At 42.7% G+C, this 14262-nt stretch overlaps 2 protein-coding genes across 2 annotated transcripts; one reads left to right on the top strand and one right to left on the bottom strand.

The window, feature by feature from the left end:
* Positions 1-11355, top strand: LOC134459608 (uncharacterized). Its single transcript, XM_063211957.1, has 6 exons — positions 1-122; positions 381-640; positions 1076-1266; positions 1376-1469; positions 10720-10916; positions 11162-11355. Exons 1-6 carry the CDS (start codon positions 27-29, stop codon positions 11353-11355), a joined length of 1032 nt encoding a protein of 343 aa, XP_063068027.1. The 5' UTR covers positions 1-26.
* Positions 11247-13780, bottom strand: LOC134460390 (uncharacterized). The gene is made up of 5 exons (XM_063212818.1): positions 13617-13780; positions 12903-13096; positions 12425-12572; positions 11975-12179; positions 11247-11874 (listed from the first exon to the last, which is right to left on the bottom strand). The coding sequence occupies exons 1-5, from the start codon at positions 13719-13721 to the stop codon at positions 11570-11572; spliced, it is 957 nt and encodes a 318-aa protein (XP_063068888.1). The 5' UTR covers positions 13722-13780; the 3' UTR covers positions 11247-11569.
* Between the last annotated feature and the right edge of the window lie 482 nt (positions 13781-14262).

The raw sequence follows: 14262 nt of genomic DNA, 5'->3' as shown, positions 1-14262 counted from the left end.
ACGACTACAGCAGGAGTTGGAGAAATATGGATCAAGTTCAGTACAATTTATTCAGGAAGAGTAAGCGGGTAAGCTTGCGTGAAGAGGACATGACGGTCCTCAAGTTGAGCAGGATCTTCCAGGTAAGTAAACTACCACCCACTATACCACCAATACTACGAATAATTATATGCCTAATGATAGTAATATCAGAGCCTTTAGCCTAGCCTACTGTGTTCGCCATGGTAGCTCTTTTTTCAACTCAAGTAGAAATAATTAAAAGTTTTGGCCAGTTAGTTCGGATCGCTACCCTCATCACATTGAATAAATGGTTTTGAAACGTGTGATGCCGCTAATATTAGGCCTAGTTGGCTAATTGTATTTGACTTTTGTGTTTTTAGGTCTCCGTTGACAGTCTGTACCTTACAGACGACGCTAATGTGGCGATATTTGCCAGCGATTCGTCAGGAATGTTCAGCTCACTGGACCTGTGTCCAAGGGGGCATTATGAAGTTCACGGGGAGGACGATGTCGCCGCCCCAGGATCAAGTACGGGGCAACGCTTTGCCTTCTCAAGGCCTCCGACTAGTAGTACAGTGACCAGTGGCTCACTGCTGGGTGCCGCTGCTCTCCCCAGAGCCTCAAACAAAACGTTTCAAAGGTAACTTTTAAGTCACCTATGAAATGATAAGCTTATGTAGCCTATAATAGGTTGTACACAAGCACCATTACCCATGCTTTTGTTTGTAGACTAGATACTGATCTCTGATCTTGTTATTGTTGACATAAGTGGCCTAGTGGAAAAAGGCATGTAATTGTATTGAAGTAGGCTACTGAGCACTTGAATTCTTCTACCAATAGGCCTAGATTCCAAAACCATTGGTTTGTTTATGTTTCCCTTTTATGTCTTGTGTGATATGCCCTATCTTGCCATGCGGTCTGACATATTCCGTGGGAATTTGGTTTGTGTTTAATTTTGAAACCTGTCTCTCACCTGTTTTGATTACCCCTCCCTGTGTATTTAAACCACCTGTTTCCCCTGGGTCTTCATTGGCCCGTCTGTTACTTATCATTTGTACTTGTTTAATTTATCCAGATCCGTGTACCTTGCTGAGGCACTTAGCGGCAAGCTCAGTGTGAGCAGGATGGTCATGGTGAGATTTTCGGAAGCTGAGGCCTCTCTTCAGGGGATCGCTGCCAAAGTGAAGGAAGCCATTGGGAGTCCGGAGAATTTGGTTTTGACGGATTCTCAGGGGAATGCTATTGTGGAATCGGAGGGAACAACAGGTGGGTAACATACATTATGCTTCTCTGTTTTGAGTTTGTGCTTTTGATTTTGAATGAGTGATCCACTTCAACTGAAATGTTTTCTCCTGGCCTCCACTCCTACTCCAAGGGTCACCTTATTGGAGACAAAATGCCAGAAAAGTTCTTGCTGTCCCAGAAAAAGACTTCACAGACCTGCAGGGCACCAAGAGGAGGAGAATGAGGTAGGCTCATTTACACTGAACTCTGCTCCTCTTTGTTGCTTTATTTTTTTTCTGTTAGATTAATCGGTAACACTTTCTATGAAGCCCATATCTATAGCGCATTATGAGCGCATTTATAACAATGCCCACGCGTAGCGGCATGAGTGCCTTCTTCAGGGCAGTGAAGAAGGCACTCGCTACGCGTGGGCCTTGTTTTTAATATGTCCATGTACAGTCGGTCCCCCTACAATGCACACCCTTTACCGAGGTAATGCCACGTCATCCACCTCGGTACGTACCGGGCCTAGCTGCAGTGTACCCAAACAACCGCCGGGTGGCACTTGGGAGCGCTCGCTCAATACCCATTCACTCACACGCACACACGGGCGCGCACACATACACATACACATACACATACACACACACTCTCTCTCTCTTTCTCTCTCTCACTCTCTCTCTCTTGTTCATATCAGATAACCATAGCACAGAGTGGTGAAGAAGCGCAAATGTGTTGGCAACATTTATTACCATATGGAATATTTTAGACAATGTTGACGGCATATTAATATGCTCATATTCACCAGCACGCACCGATTCAGCGGATAACGACATGCCTAATTAAATTGTGTGAGAACACCTCCAGGAAGTAAGAAGAGTCATAAAAAGAATAAATAGCCTAATGAATTTTCTTTTCTTTTTTTTATGATGATCGGATGAATTGCTATTAATGTGCAAGCTCTAGCCTATGTGTAGACGTAAATTGAAGCCACAAGCCCCGATACCGATTCTCGCATCGCAAGATTTGAAACGTCTAATATTGCAACTTCAAACTTGTTATCTGGATGTGGATACTTTTTTCATTTCGTAAAAATTATGGAGAGTGCAATAGGGGGCCTAAACCTCACTGCAGTAACCTACAGCGCCGCGTTTGAGTGTTTAAGCGTTGGCTATTTATCTTACATCGCCAACAGCTGGGGCGATAACCTAACCTACACTTCCGTAATCAATGCTTAATTTGTAAATCACAAGGTACCGGAACGCAAAAAACATATGACATCACAGCGACGGTGAGTTGGACAGAGGTCCCGGAACGCACAGAAAAACTATAATTACGCAAACGAATACAAAAGGGAAAAAAACAGATGCAATTCCCTGCATTTGAACGACATTGAGTCCCATGTCAGCTCATATCCATACGTTTGTTTCTTAATACAAGGGACGGTTGGCAATCCAATGCCTATTTTAAACAACAGCCATAGCATAGGCTTTGTTGGCGACTTTGTTGCATATGATTTGGCTGATCCGCATGTGCTGTTGCGATATGCCACTTCACTGTTTCGAGAGCTCGCGCACTGATGGTAAGCGAGCTGCGATTTTCAGGGCTCGCGCACTGATGGTAAGCGAGCGGCGATTTTCCCGGTAGAGTTGGCTTTTCACACTGACTGTCTGCTCGCGCTGCGGTCCGGTTGAAAATCCCTCCGACCAATGTTTTATTTGGAGTGTGTAGGCCCTATTTGAATGAAATATCACATTGTCTTTGCTGTTTTCGTGCTCAAATTGACTTGTAAGCAACTGGCGGGTCTTGGGAGAGAAGATAACGCGTGGGCACTGTCGTGCCGAAAAGCGAGTCCCTGCCAGAACAAGAGTGCCCTCATTGAAACCAATGTCATTTTTTGAGAGAAAAATATACTCATTTTTGCAGAATGAATGACATAATATATGAACTAAAATATGCTTATGAAATATTACTCGTCCCCCACTTAATATGAGCTATTTGACTGAAACTGCAACTTTTGTTATGACAATTAGGCTATTCGATTCCTTTATGGAAATAATAGCCTACTGAAATTGTAACCAGCTCTTTGTAGCCTAATTCTTCCAGAAGGAATGCAGATGCTTTATGGATATGCTTTCCATCCATGCACTCTCCGTGCAGGGGTGGTGGAAAGACACCAAACGTGCCATCACCACCCCCCCGGACCCACGAAACCCACTGCGCTCCGAAGTTGAATTCCTTTTACTTTATTGCTATGTGTGCATAAAGCGCATGTTCGATTTGCTGTAATAGGCTACGACCAGTAGCCTCGACGTGTCTGTCTTTTCTTTTCCTTCTTTCAATATTTAGTAGGCTAACATATGTTTAAGCCTAAAAATATAATAAATAAATAGAAATAATTTGGTATCCATGTCTGGTTAGCGTCTGGGCATTTGTGGTCTTTACCTGGTTCTCCGCACCATCTTATGACAATGTTGAACAATGTTGAACAAAAAACGGATGCACACACGTCATACTCTTTTATTACCTCATATTGTTTTTATTGTAGGCCTATTGATTTTTAATTCTGTGTATAGACAAATAAACGTAGGCTAAACTTGACATTTCAGTAAGAGTGTACATTTATTTTACAAGTATACAGAGTTTTAGTAGACAATGCCTACACAGCAGCCTTTACAAGTTGCCTAATGTAGGCTACACTGCAGATAAAGACAGCAGAAAACATCCTTTCTGCCCGGCTTAACCAGAATTGCGTTCCGTCCCTTTCGCTGTGTCTCCTGCGACTCGGCCTGTTGTTTGTGCAGTAGTGCGCTCTTTCCCTTCACCTACCAGTGGGCTCACCACCTAGATCGATGATTTGGTCGATGACTGTAGGCCTATCCAGGTGACTGGACACTTAAAAGACTTTGTAAGGATTTATTTTTAGGCATAGCCTACTTAGATTTTTTTTGAATGCCGCCTTTGTCCTGAGTGAATTCTGAATCAAGACCAGACTGCGTTGCTGCCACCCTTGTTGAGTCACTAGCCAACTGCACTTTTTGCACCATGGGATTTACAGTATGGACACGGGAGTAAGGACATTGAAGTAGGCTAGGCTAGGCCTACACCTGGACACTTAAAAGACTTTGTAAGGATTTAGGCATAGTTTGATTTTTTGAACGCCTTTTTATTGATCTATGTTTTTATTGCTATTTGTAACATCACAACAAATAAACATTCAAACTTTTGAAACAATATCCATACTCTGCCTTGCATCTCTCGTGTGTGTGTGTGTGTGTGTGTGTGTGTGTGTGTGTGTGCGTGCGTGCGTGCGTGCGTGCGCGCGCGCTCGTGAAAAAAAAACTCTTGGCCGCAAACTGTTAAACTCACACGGCTTGGAGGGGTGCTTACATAAATTTCAACTGACTACAGTCTTCAACTGTGTGACGCTATGAATGTTTGTCTGTGGGGGAGGGGGTGATTAAACCCCTACACGCACACAAAAGAGCTCGTGGTGTGACAGGTTATCCAGCCTCCGAAGAAGGAGTCATAGTTCACAAGTGTCCACAAGCACTAATAATAATAATATTTTTTTTATTTTTTTTTAAAAACGTCTTTTTTATTTAATTTAATTGTAGGTAGGCCTATGCAAACTGGATTGGGAGATGGTGAATGAAAGACAGAAAAAAGTCGAGTTTAAATTCACATGGTGGTCTTGTTTAGGGCTCACACTTGTGTTATTATCAAATGCCCTATCAAATGCCCAATGCTAAATAAAACGTGCAATTTGCTGACTGTATTTCTACTACTACTAAAACTGGGGGATGGACAAGCACGGAAGCACAAACACAGGCAGACGCCTGGAGGGGCGCTTACATAGATGTCAACTAACTACAGTCTTCAACTGTGTGACGGAGTGAATGTTTGTCTGTGGGGGAGGGGGTGATTAAACACCCACACGCACACAAAAGAGCTCTCTCTCTCTCCAACAACACAAGAGGGAGTATTCGCATTGGACGCACTTGTTTAGTCCCTCACAATGTGTACGGCCTATGCTTGGTTGCCATATTAAAATCAGGTTTTAAGAAGAGCACACACAATCGAATCGAAAGTAGCCTATAGCCAAATATTTTAATTAAATTCGGGCGGTTGGTTGAATCATTCAACTAGCCTAATTAAAAATAGCCTATATAGTAGCCTATATAGGCTTACCACCAACAACAATTATGAAATAATGAAAACAAATTATACTATGTAGCCGCCTTAACAATAGAAGTAATTAGGCCTATTAATGAATTCGTTTGCCAAAAAAAATAGGCCTAAGCAAAAAAAAAAAAAAGAATTTCACACTTATCTTAACACTTATCATACTGTCACAGGTGGGGGGTGCGCGTTTGACAGCGGCACCCCCACTTAATACCAACTACCCCGAGGAGCATTGTACACATCAGGAAACACCAAGACAACAAAGTCATTTAAATCAAGTATTTATTTATATCCCCGAAACGCGGAGCGTCGGGGATGTAATGGTTTTGCGTGCACCGCCGCCGCCGCCGCGTCCGCCGCGTCCGCCGCCGCGTCCGCCGCCGCCGCCGCGTAAGGTCTTTCGTGTTAACGCGATAACTTTTGAACGGATGTTTGGATTTGTCCCAGATTTGGTGTGTGAATGCTCTAGGGCAGGTTCATGAACTGATTCGAGTTTGGAGGTCAACAATTTCAAGATGGCCGAATTCAAGATGGCCGAATTTTTGTTTGGCCCATTACTTCTGACCGGGTGGATGGATTTGTCCCAGATTTGGTGTGTGAATGCTCTAGGGTGGGTTCATGAACTGATTACAGTTTGGAGGTTAACACTTTCAAGATGGCCGAATTCAAGATGGCCGAATTTTTGTTTGGCCCATAACTTCTGACCGGGGGGATGGATTTGTCCCAGATTTGGTGTGTGAATGTTCTAGGGTAGGTTCATGAACTGATTCGAGTTTGGAGGTCAACAATTTCAGGATGGCCGAATTTAAGATGGCCGAATTTTTGTTTGGCCCATTACTTCTGACCGGGTGGATGGATTTGTCCCAGATTTGGTGTGTGAATGCTCTAGGGTGGGTTCATGATCTGATTACAGTTTGGAGGTTAACACTTTCAAGATGGCCGAATTCAAGATGGCCGAATTTTTGTTTGGTCCATAACTTCTGACCGGGTGGATGGATTTGTCCCAGATTTGGTGTGTGAATGCCCTACGGTGGGTTCATGAACTGATTAGAGTTTGGAGGTTAACACTTTAAAGATGGCCGAATTCAAGATGGCCGAATTTTTGTTTGGTCCATAACTTCTGACCGGGTGGATGGATTTGTCCCAGATTTGGTGTGTGAATGTTCTAGGGTAGGTTCATGAACTGATTCGAGTTTGGAGGTCAACAATTTCAAGATGGCCGAATTCAAGATGGCCGAATTTTTGTTTGGCCCATTACTTCTGACCGGGTGGATGGATTTGTCCCAGATTTGGTGTGTGAATGCTGCAGGGTAGGTTCATGAACTGATTCGAGTTAGGAGGTCAACACTTTCAAAATGGTGGAATTTTTATTTGGCCCATAACTTCTGACTGGGTGGATTGATTTGCCCGGTAACTCCTTAATTTAATGGTTCACCATTTCAGGTAGGCCTACAGTGTAATAACCAGTGTAACAATATTTAATACCATGTAATACTAGTGTAATACCAGTGTAAAAATAGGCAATACCAGGTACAGTGTAATAACCAGTGTAACAATATGTAATACCATGTAATACTAGTGTAATACCAGTGTACAAATATGCAATACCATGTAATACCACTTACACACAAATAGCCTACATGATATAAGTACAAAATTGGTACATGGTGTCACACTGGTATGACGTGGTATTAAATATTGTTACACTGGTTATTACACTGTACCTAATGTGGTATATCCACTGTAATAGTGAACCATTAAAACAGTGTTACCATTTGCCCCATTTTTTCCTTCATTTTCACAATAGTCATTTGGTTTTAAGCCTCTGCACGTCATAGATCTACTAGATATTAAATATATTTATTTTATATTTTGTATTTATCATAAACGTTCATGAAAAGGTGGACGGGAGTGGTAGGAATGATTGGGGACTGGAAGCGTCGCGTTTCGGGGATATACCTTAAGCAGTCGAAGGCGACTGCACAGGCAGTCTAGTTTCTATTTGGAGACATAGTTCTGTATGCATGTGTGTGTGTGCGCGCGCGTGTGTGTGGATGTGTAACCAGTTCTCTGTCCGCGGGGTCCAATGTCTCTGATCAGCACCTCAAACCTCTCACTCGGTCCGTGCGCATCGTAGCCTCCGACAGGTTGGGCGGGGCCACCTGGCTCGTCTGGGCACGCGGAGGCGGATCAGCTGGTGGAGATAGGAGAAGGGTAAACAGGCTTCCAGTCTCTGAATTCGTATGAATAACGCACAGGGGGATGCTAACTCCCATCACCAATTGTGAATAAAATATGCCTACACAGCACGAGTAACTAAGCTACTTATTTAAAGGAGCACACGTGAGCAGCACAGCAACCAACACAGCACACATAAAACGATGGTGTAGGGGTGGCCATCCTCGCTGCGCAAAAAGTCTTTTCCGATCGTGCATTCGCTGGGTCCGGGAGTGAGAGAGTGAGTGAGTGACAGACAGAGCGGGCCAGGGGCAGCGCACACAGCGGGGAGGAGGCTTCAAGGTGAAGGCTATGGTGACCAGGCGTGGCACTTAACTTCGGGGGTGAGCGTCCTCCACCACCAGCTTTCCAACGCAACCTCTTCGTGACTCTGGCCGCAAACCTCGTTCAGGCAATATGCCGTCCGCGCCATTCGTAGTCGTCTGTTGCTTGTGTCGTCCAAAGGACCGAACGCGTGCCCCATCTTCTCCTGGCCCCATCCGGATACCGGCGTGCAGCTCACCCCCCTCCCAAGGCTGCCCCCCCGGCCGCGGTAGTCTCTCCGACCCTTCTCTTGTGCGGTAGCTGTGCGTCTCGTCCTCCTCCGGATCCTCCTCGCCATCTTGCCACCTGCATTCAAAAAGCCCATACCCACCCCGTACACCCAATCACCTTTCTCCCTCTTCCCATTGGCACCTGCAAACATTTGCAATCAGTGAGAATAACAGTTAGTCCAAGTTTGTCACCCCCGTGACAATACGACTGCTGTGTGGTTTTTTTTTTTTTAAAAAGGCAGTGCACAGCCTTTTGTGACACGTCGTGGTGTGACAGGTTATCCAGCCTCCAAAGAAGCGGTCATAAGTGTTCACAATCCGTTCCTGGCATGAATGCAGAATAATAAAAACAAAACACCGTCGACTGGCGGTCTTGTTTAGGGCTCGCGCGTGTGTTATTATCAAATGCCCAATGTTACGTGCAACACAATGTCGTCGCCAAATTTAAAATTCGATCTCTCTCATGCTGGCGTTACGGGACACACTTAATTACAATGGTGTTCCTGTCTGATTGAGTCGGTTTTAATTGTCTTTACCGGTTCAAATTGTAGTAGGTATGCAAACTCTGTATCCTGAGGATACCCGTTCCTGGCTTGAATAGCGCTGAAATAGAGACGGATTGGGAGACGGTGAATGCAAGACAGAAAAAAAGTCGAGTTTAAATTCACATTGTGGTCTTGTTTAGGGCTCACACTTGTGTTATTATCAAATGCCCTATCAAATGCCCAATGCTAAATAAAACATGCAATTTGCTGACTGTATTTCTACTACTACTAAAACTGGGGGACGGGCAAGGACGGAAGCACAAACGGACCACAGACACAGGCAGACGCTGCTCTGCAAAAGCGGTGCTATACTGCCCCCCGCATTCCGAATGGCCACAGGGTGTAATGATCACGGTACGCTGTCGCGGCACGGCACGGTAATGAGCAGATTGAAGTTACACCATCTGTAGGACCTGTAATTTCAATTAAGACATTTTAATTTGAAGTGCCTTAGTCAGAGAATTTATTCTCATTTTTTGCTCCTTTAAGTACTATACCTTGGACTAAAGAGCACCCAAACCCAAGAAGCCAACAAACTATCTGGATAAGAGCACGCCATACTCCATAAACTGAAATTATAATGCACATTATAATTACACACAACGCATTACGACTACACTGATGATGTTTCATGATGCTTTATTATGTTAACAGTAATGAATAACCATGCATCTAGCTTATAGCACTTTATAAATCCAAGGGTATTATGCGTGCTCATGACTGGATATAAACTACAGGTGGCCTGATGGGGCTTACAGTACATTATGATGCATTATAGATGTGCATTATACAGTGCATTATAGATGCATCCATATGAACTTCACTTTACTTGGAGCACACATTGACGACTTATGATCTCACATGAAATATTATAGCATCGTATGAGACCTTATGACAGTTTATCATCCAGGTCTGTGCATAGAGGGGTATGGGTACTCAAAATGTACTATAAGCCCCATCAGGCAGCCTATAGTTTATAGCCAGTCATGAGCACTCATGACACCCTTGGATTTATAAAGCATTATAAGCTAGATTCATAGTTATTCATAACTGTTAATATAAAGCATCATGAAGCATTATGAGTGTAGTCATAATACGTTGTAAGTAATTATAATGTGCGTTATAATTCGTTACAAATGCGCTTACAATGTTGGCTTTAAGTAAAGTGTTACCTATTAATCTTTACTTCTCTTTTCAGACAATTTTGCCATTGCCATCTTTGTATAGGCCACACCATACATTGGGTTTGCATTCCCTTATACCATGTCTGCCACTAATAAACAAAGTCCCCCTTAACCCCTTAAGACGCGGCTTTATACATTTGTTGTTACCAGTATGGTAATGGCGAAGTCGTGGTGCATTGCTAAAGGGCCTATGTTGTGTCATAGTATTGTAGTGCTATGGTAGTTACATTTCAATGTCTATTACAGCGTGCCACTGGAGGTACGGCGCGCATTAAGGGGTTAATGGTGCACCATGTAACATTTTAGTAGTCAATTTCCAGAATTCATCCTGGCCATTCACAAATGTGACCTTTTTAACAAATACTTACCACCACCATTAAATTCTAAATATTCCTTATGACTGGAAAAAATGCGTTTTACATACATGAAAAGGCGGATCTTCTCCATGATCTGCCATTTTGAATTTCCAACAATAGACATTGCAAGATGTGCTGTCCTTTGGTCATACTAGTAAATATTGGTTTATTATTCAGTAATATTCATGAAAAGATCAAAATTGGCAATAGTCAACACAGTTTAAATGAGCAGCATAGTTGCAATACCTATGCTGGCCACAATCTTATACAGTATACCTTTTTAAAGTATGAAATCCTGCCAAATACACTTCCTAAATGGCTGCTCTATTTTATAAATCAAATACTTTTTTTTGCAAAGGTTAAGCTTCTACCCCGCCATCATCAATCCTGTTCACCATATCAAGTACATATCTAACCTCTATTTTTTGTGTGTGTTATATCCTCTGTGAAACAGCAGGAAAAACGAAGAGGTTGGAGGCATTGCCGAGGTCACAGGAAAAATTGAAGAGCTGGTTCTTGCATCTCAGAGTCTCCCAGATGTTACATCTGCAATCAGGGAGCTCACCGATCTGGCTGCAGTTAAAAGACTGACCCTGACTCAATCACAGCTACCGGCCATTAAGCATGGGTTCTCTTGTGCTTTTTGCTTGAGTAAGTACCCAATGGATCTATTTTATATGGTGTGTGTCACAATTTCATTAACAAATAAACACTTGTGTTTTATAGTATCTAACCAATGTTTGCTGTGTGCCAGCCACTTTATTTTTGTGATGTACAGTAACAGATATTCTTATAATTAACAAAGTTGTTACATAATGCACAACCCATACACCAAGAACATTTAACCGAAGACACAAATGCATTAATTGACAAGTCTTTCTCATTTTGTGTTTTAGAGTTGATGACAGAGCCAATCTTCACGCAGTGTTGCCAAACCCTCATTGGCTGCAAAACTTGTTTGGAGGAGTGGCATAGGAACTCCGACACCTGTGCAAAATGTAGGGGAAGTGTTGAAGGAGACAGCATGTTTGAAGTTAAGGGCCTATCAGAGGCACTGTCTGTCCTGAGGTCTCTTTTTGAAGAGGAGTAATATGTATTTGTTTACAGGTACTCGCAAACAAGTATTTTTATTTTGTTTACCGAGTAGCGAGTGATGCAGAGTGTTTTTATTTTGTTTACCGAGTACTGAGTGTTTGTTTTTATTTTGTTTTATTCTTTTTAGGTGGGTCAGAGTTCATACGCCCACTGCCACTAATTCCACTCATTTACATTCTTACATTTTTTACAAATCCCAACACAAATGTTTACACATTGCGCCGAGTTGTGGTAATGAGAAAGAGAAGCGCCTCTTTGTATGGTGTGAAATCATTGTTGACTGCTCTAGACAACAGTTCAGAAATGTCAGAATATTGTTCTGCAAACTGGTTCTCAGACATTAGTTTGTCTTCTTCTGTTAAAAATGGATCTACTCCAAAGGTAGATTGTGGTGTTAGGGTGGATCCCAGCTGCTGTCTGTAAAGTTCTGCTGCTTCAGCTGAGTGAGGCAACAGCTCCTGTGGGATTTTTTTGGGACACCCACTGCCAGCCAAGTCGTTTGGTGTTCCTTTTCCTGTAAAATAAAGATACTGTTGGCATTGAGACTTACTGTATGTGTGTCTGTTTTTATTCTGTTCTAATTCGTCTGATGTTTGCAATACTGGTTATTTTACCTGGAATACGGTGAGCATTCCAAGACTCCACCACTCTTGTAACACCAATCTGGCACAGCTGACCAGTCAGGCAGGACACGCAGTATTTGACAAGACTGTCATCCATGTCAAGCAATTCCTGGTCCACCAACTGCAGAAGGGCTTTCTTCAGGGGGTAGTTGACACGGCTGTTTATCTCTGGCCAGATTCGTTCAACTGTGTGATTCTGAATATGAGGAAAAAAACATTAATTTATTCCAATGGTCAAATGAAAAAATGTCTTTTACACTACATTTTGCAGACTTCTCTACAGTAAGTGTGTTGGAAAGCATTGCAATTCTGAAAAATAAGACTGCTGTTAAAACAAATTATTGTTTTCAAATAAACAATAACACATATTAACAAATAATTTCAACAGGGATAGCCACAGTGTGTGTTGGTGCAGCAACTATAGAACATACTGAACTGTACCCTTGTGGATGGAGTTTGCAAGTAAGGTCTTCTCTCTTGAGTGTAGCGATGAGGTGACAGCAGCTCCTGAATGAAGAGCGTCAAATAAAACTCCTTCCCGTGGTCCACGCGAACCTGGTCCCACATCCCATTAGCTAGTATTGCAGGCCTATTGGATGAAAAAGTTGGTTTTAATTTGAGCAAAGCTTTTCATATGTAACCATTCAAAATCATTCTTTTAAAAATGTAAATGATTCGGCTATAAAGTAGGCTAACTGTTACGCTGACAGCATATTGTCACATTCGCTTATGGATACCATTTCCAGTGGGAGTATAAGAGCCTGTCAGTTATAGGGGACTACAGCTTTTCTTTGTAGGACATCCAAAATCACAGTCTACATATCGCAATCTTGATATCATATTGATATTCGCCAGCATCGGGCTTGGCTCATATAAATGATTGAATACTGTTATATGTGCACAAACTACACAATGTTACCTGAAAACATCTTCATAGATGGTAAGGTTATTTTTTATGGGCATGGTGGAGTGACCAACAATCTTTTTGCTATAGCCGTCAATGGCTACAACATGTGTAACCCCAAACATTTGCAACTTTTCATTCTGGTCCAGATGAATCTTCTGTCCCATGTAGTCGGCTTGGTATGGTATGGGGTTGAGGTTACGAGCACCCTAAAAGAAGACAAAAATAATGTGACAAAACAGGCTTCAACATTATCCTCAACAGATCCGGACACAGCTACACCTAACCTTAGGCTAGCCTACTTGAGTCAGTTTCATGCTTGGCTATTTTAACTTACAGGCTCAGTCTGGATGTGGCCAATTGGACTCTTTTTAGCCCATTAATTATTTTGCTGTTGAATAACCTTGAGAGAGGATGATCCATGTTCAGTTTTAGGGCCATTGGCCCACCCCAGAGAAAGGATGCTGATGTTAGGCCTATATACAGTATAATATATGGCCACTGGGTGGCAGCGTGGGGTTGCGCATTGGAGGGAGGCAGGATGACCTTACACTTCAGGGCTATCCTATGCGCACTATAATCATTGATCCATGAATTGATTTCTCATCAGCTTCATCTACAAGTGTATGTCTTAGTAATTGCGATGGTTATAAAGTAGCCTAGGGACACAGAAGTACGCCAGTAGATAAGTGACACACCGCTCAAACATCTTGAATTTGTATAGCCTACCTGGCGTCTTGCTTCATTGTAAGGTCGGTGTATAGTTCTAAGCACTGATCCTATACGAGTCTCTGCAGCATGTACCCCTTTCACGGCGAGGTACCCCTTCATCATCCTTCTGCCAAATGTTGGTCCCGTCTAGAAACAACAAATGACCTGCTTTCACCATACCAATCGAAATAAATTGCTTTGCACATGCACATAGGCCCATCAAAGAAGACAAGTGCAGTTTTCATACCTCGGCTATGGCTTTTGCCACCTCCAACTCTAGATGTTCCTCGGGCAACCCCCTCAAGTTTACGCAGTTGTCAGCACAGTACTTTCGCACATTCCGGGCTGAAAATCCTCTTCCGCCCCCACTTTCCACTGAAATGCGCGCAGAGATTTCTGACGATGATAGGCCTTGTTTAGCCAATTCTAGAATAATTTCTGAGTAGGGCTCCAAAGACATTATTATCGCTTTATTCGCGCTTTATTGCAGTCTGAATGGCAACTTCCGGTGCGAGGATAATGAATAATGCTTGGTTTTGGTCCGCTTTTTCGTTTGTGTTGACTTTGAATTTCATTTTTTAAAGTGTAATTAAAAAATGAAAATGAAAGAAAAATGCTGCGTTTTTCAATTGTTGGTTTTGGGCTTTAAAACGAAAATCAAATA

The sequence above is a fragment of the Engraulis encrasicolus genome, chromosome 12, assembly GCF_034702125.1.
Source record: "Engraulis encrasicolus isolate BLACKSEA-1 chromosome 12, IST_EnEncr_1.0, whole genome shotgun sequence".
Taxonomy (NCBI): Eukaryota; Metazoa; Chordata; class Actinopteri; order Clupeiformes; family Engraulidae; genus Engraulis; species Engraulis encrasicolus.
Note: the sequence above shows the minus strand (reverse complement) of the source record. Positions and strands in the feature narration are given on the sequence as shown.

Bases quoted from the DNA above. Each gene is read 5' to 3' on its own strand.
- LOC134459608 (XM_063211957.1), top strand. From the start codon at position 27: ATGGATCAAGTTCAGTACAATTTATTCAGGAAGAGTAAGCGGGTAAGC. The intron at 1,470-10,719 runs GTAGGCTCATTT...TCTGTGAAACAG, and splicing joins ACCAAGAGGAGGAGAATGAG to CAGGAAAAACGAAGAGGTTG. The intron at 10,917-11,161 runs GTAAGTACCCAA...TTTGTGTTTTAG, and splicing joins CTCTTGTGCTTTTTGCTTGA to AGTTGATGACAGAGCCAATC.
- LOC134460390 (XM_063212818.1), bottom strand. From the start codon at position 13,721: ATGATGAAGGGGTACCTCGCCGTGAAAGGGGTACATGCTGCAGAGACT. The intron at 12,573-12,902 runs GTAACATTGTGT...TTCATCCAATAG, and splicing joins ATCTATGAAGATGTTTTCAG to GCCTGCAATACTAGCTAATG. The intron at 11,875-11,974 runs GTAAAATAACCA...TTTATTTTACAG, and splicing joins GAATGCTCACCGTATTCCAG to GAAAAGGAACACCAAACGAC.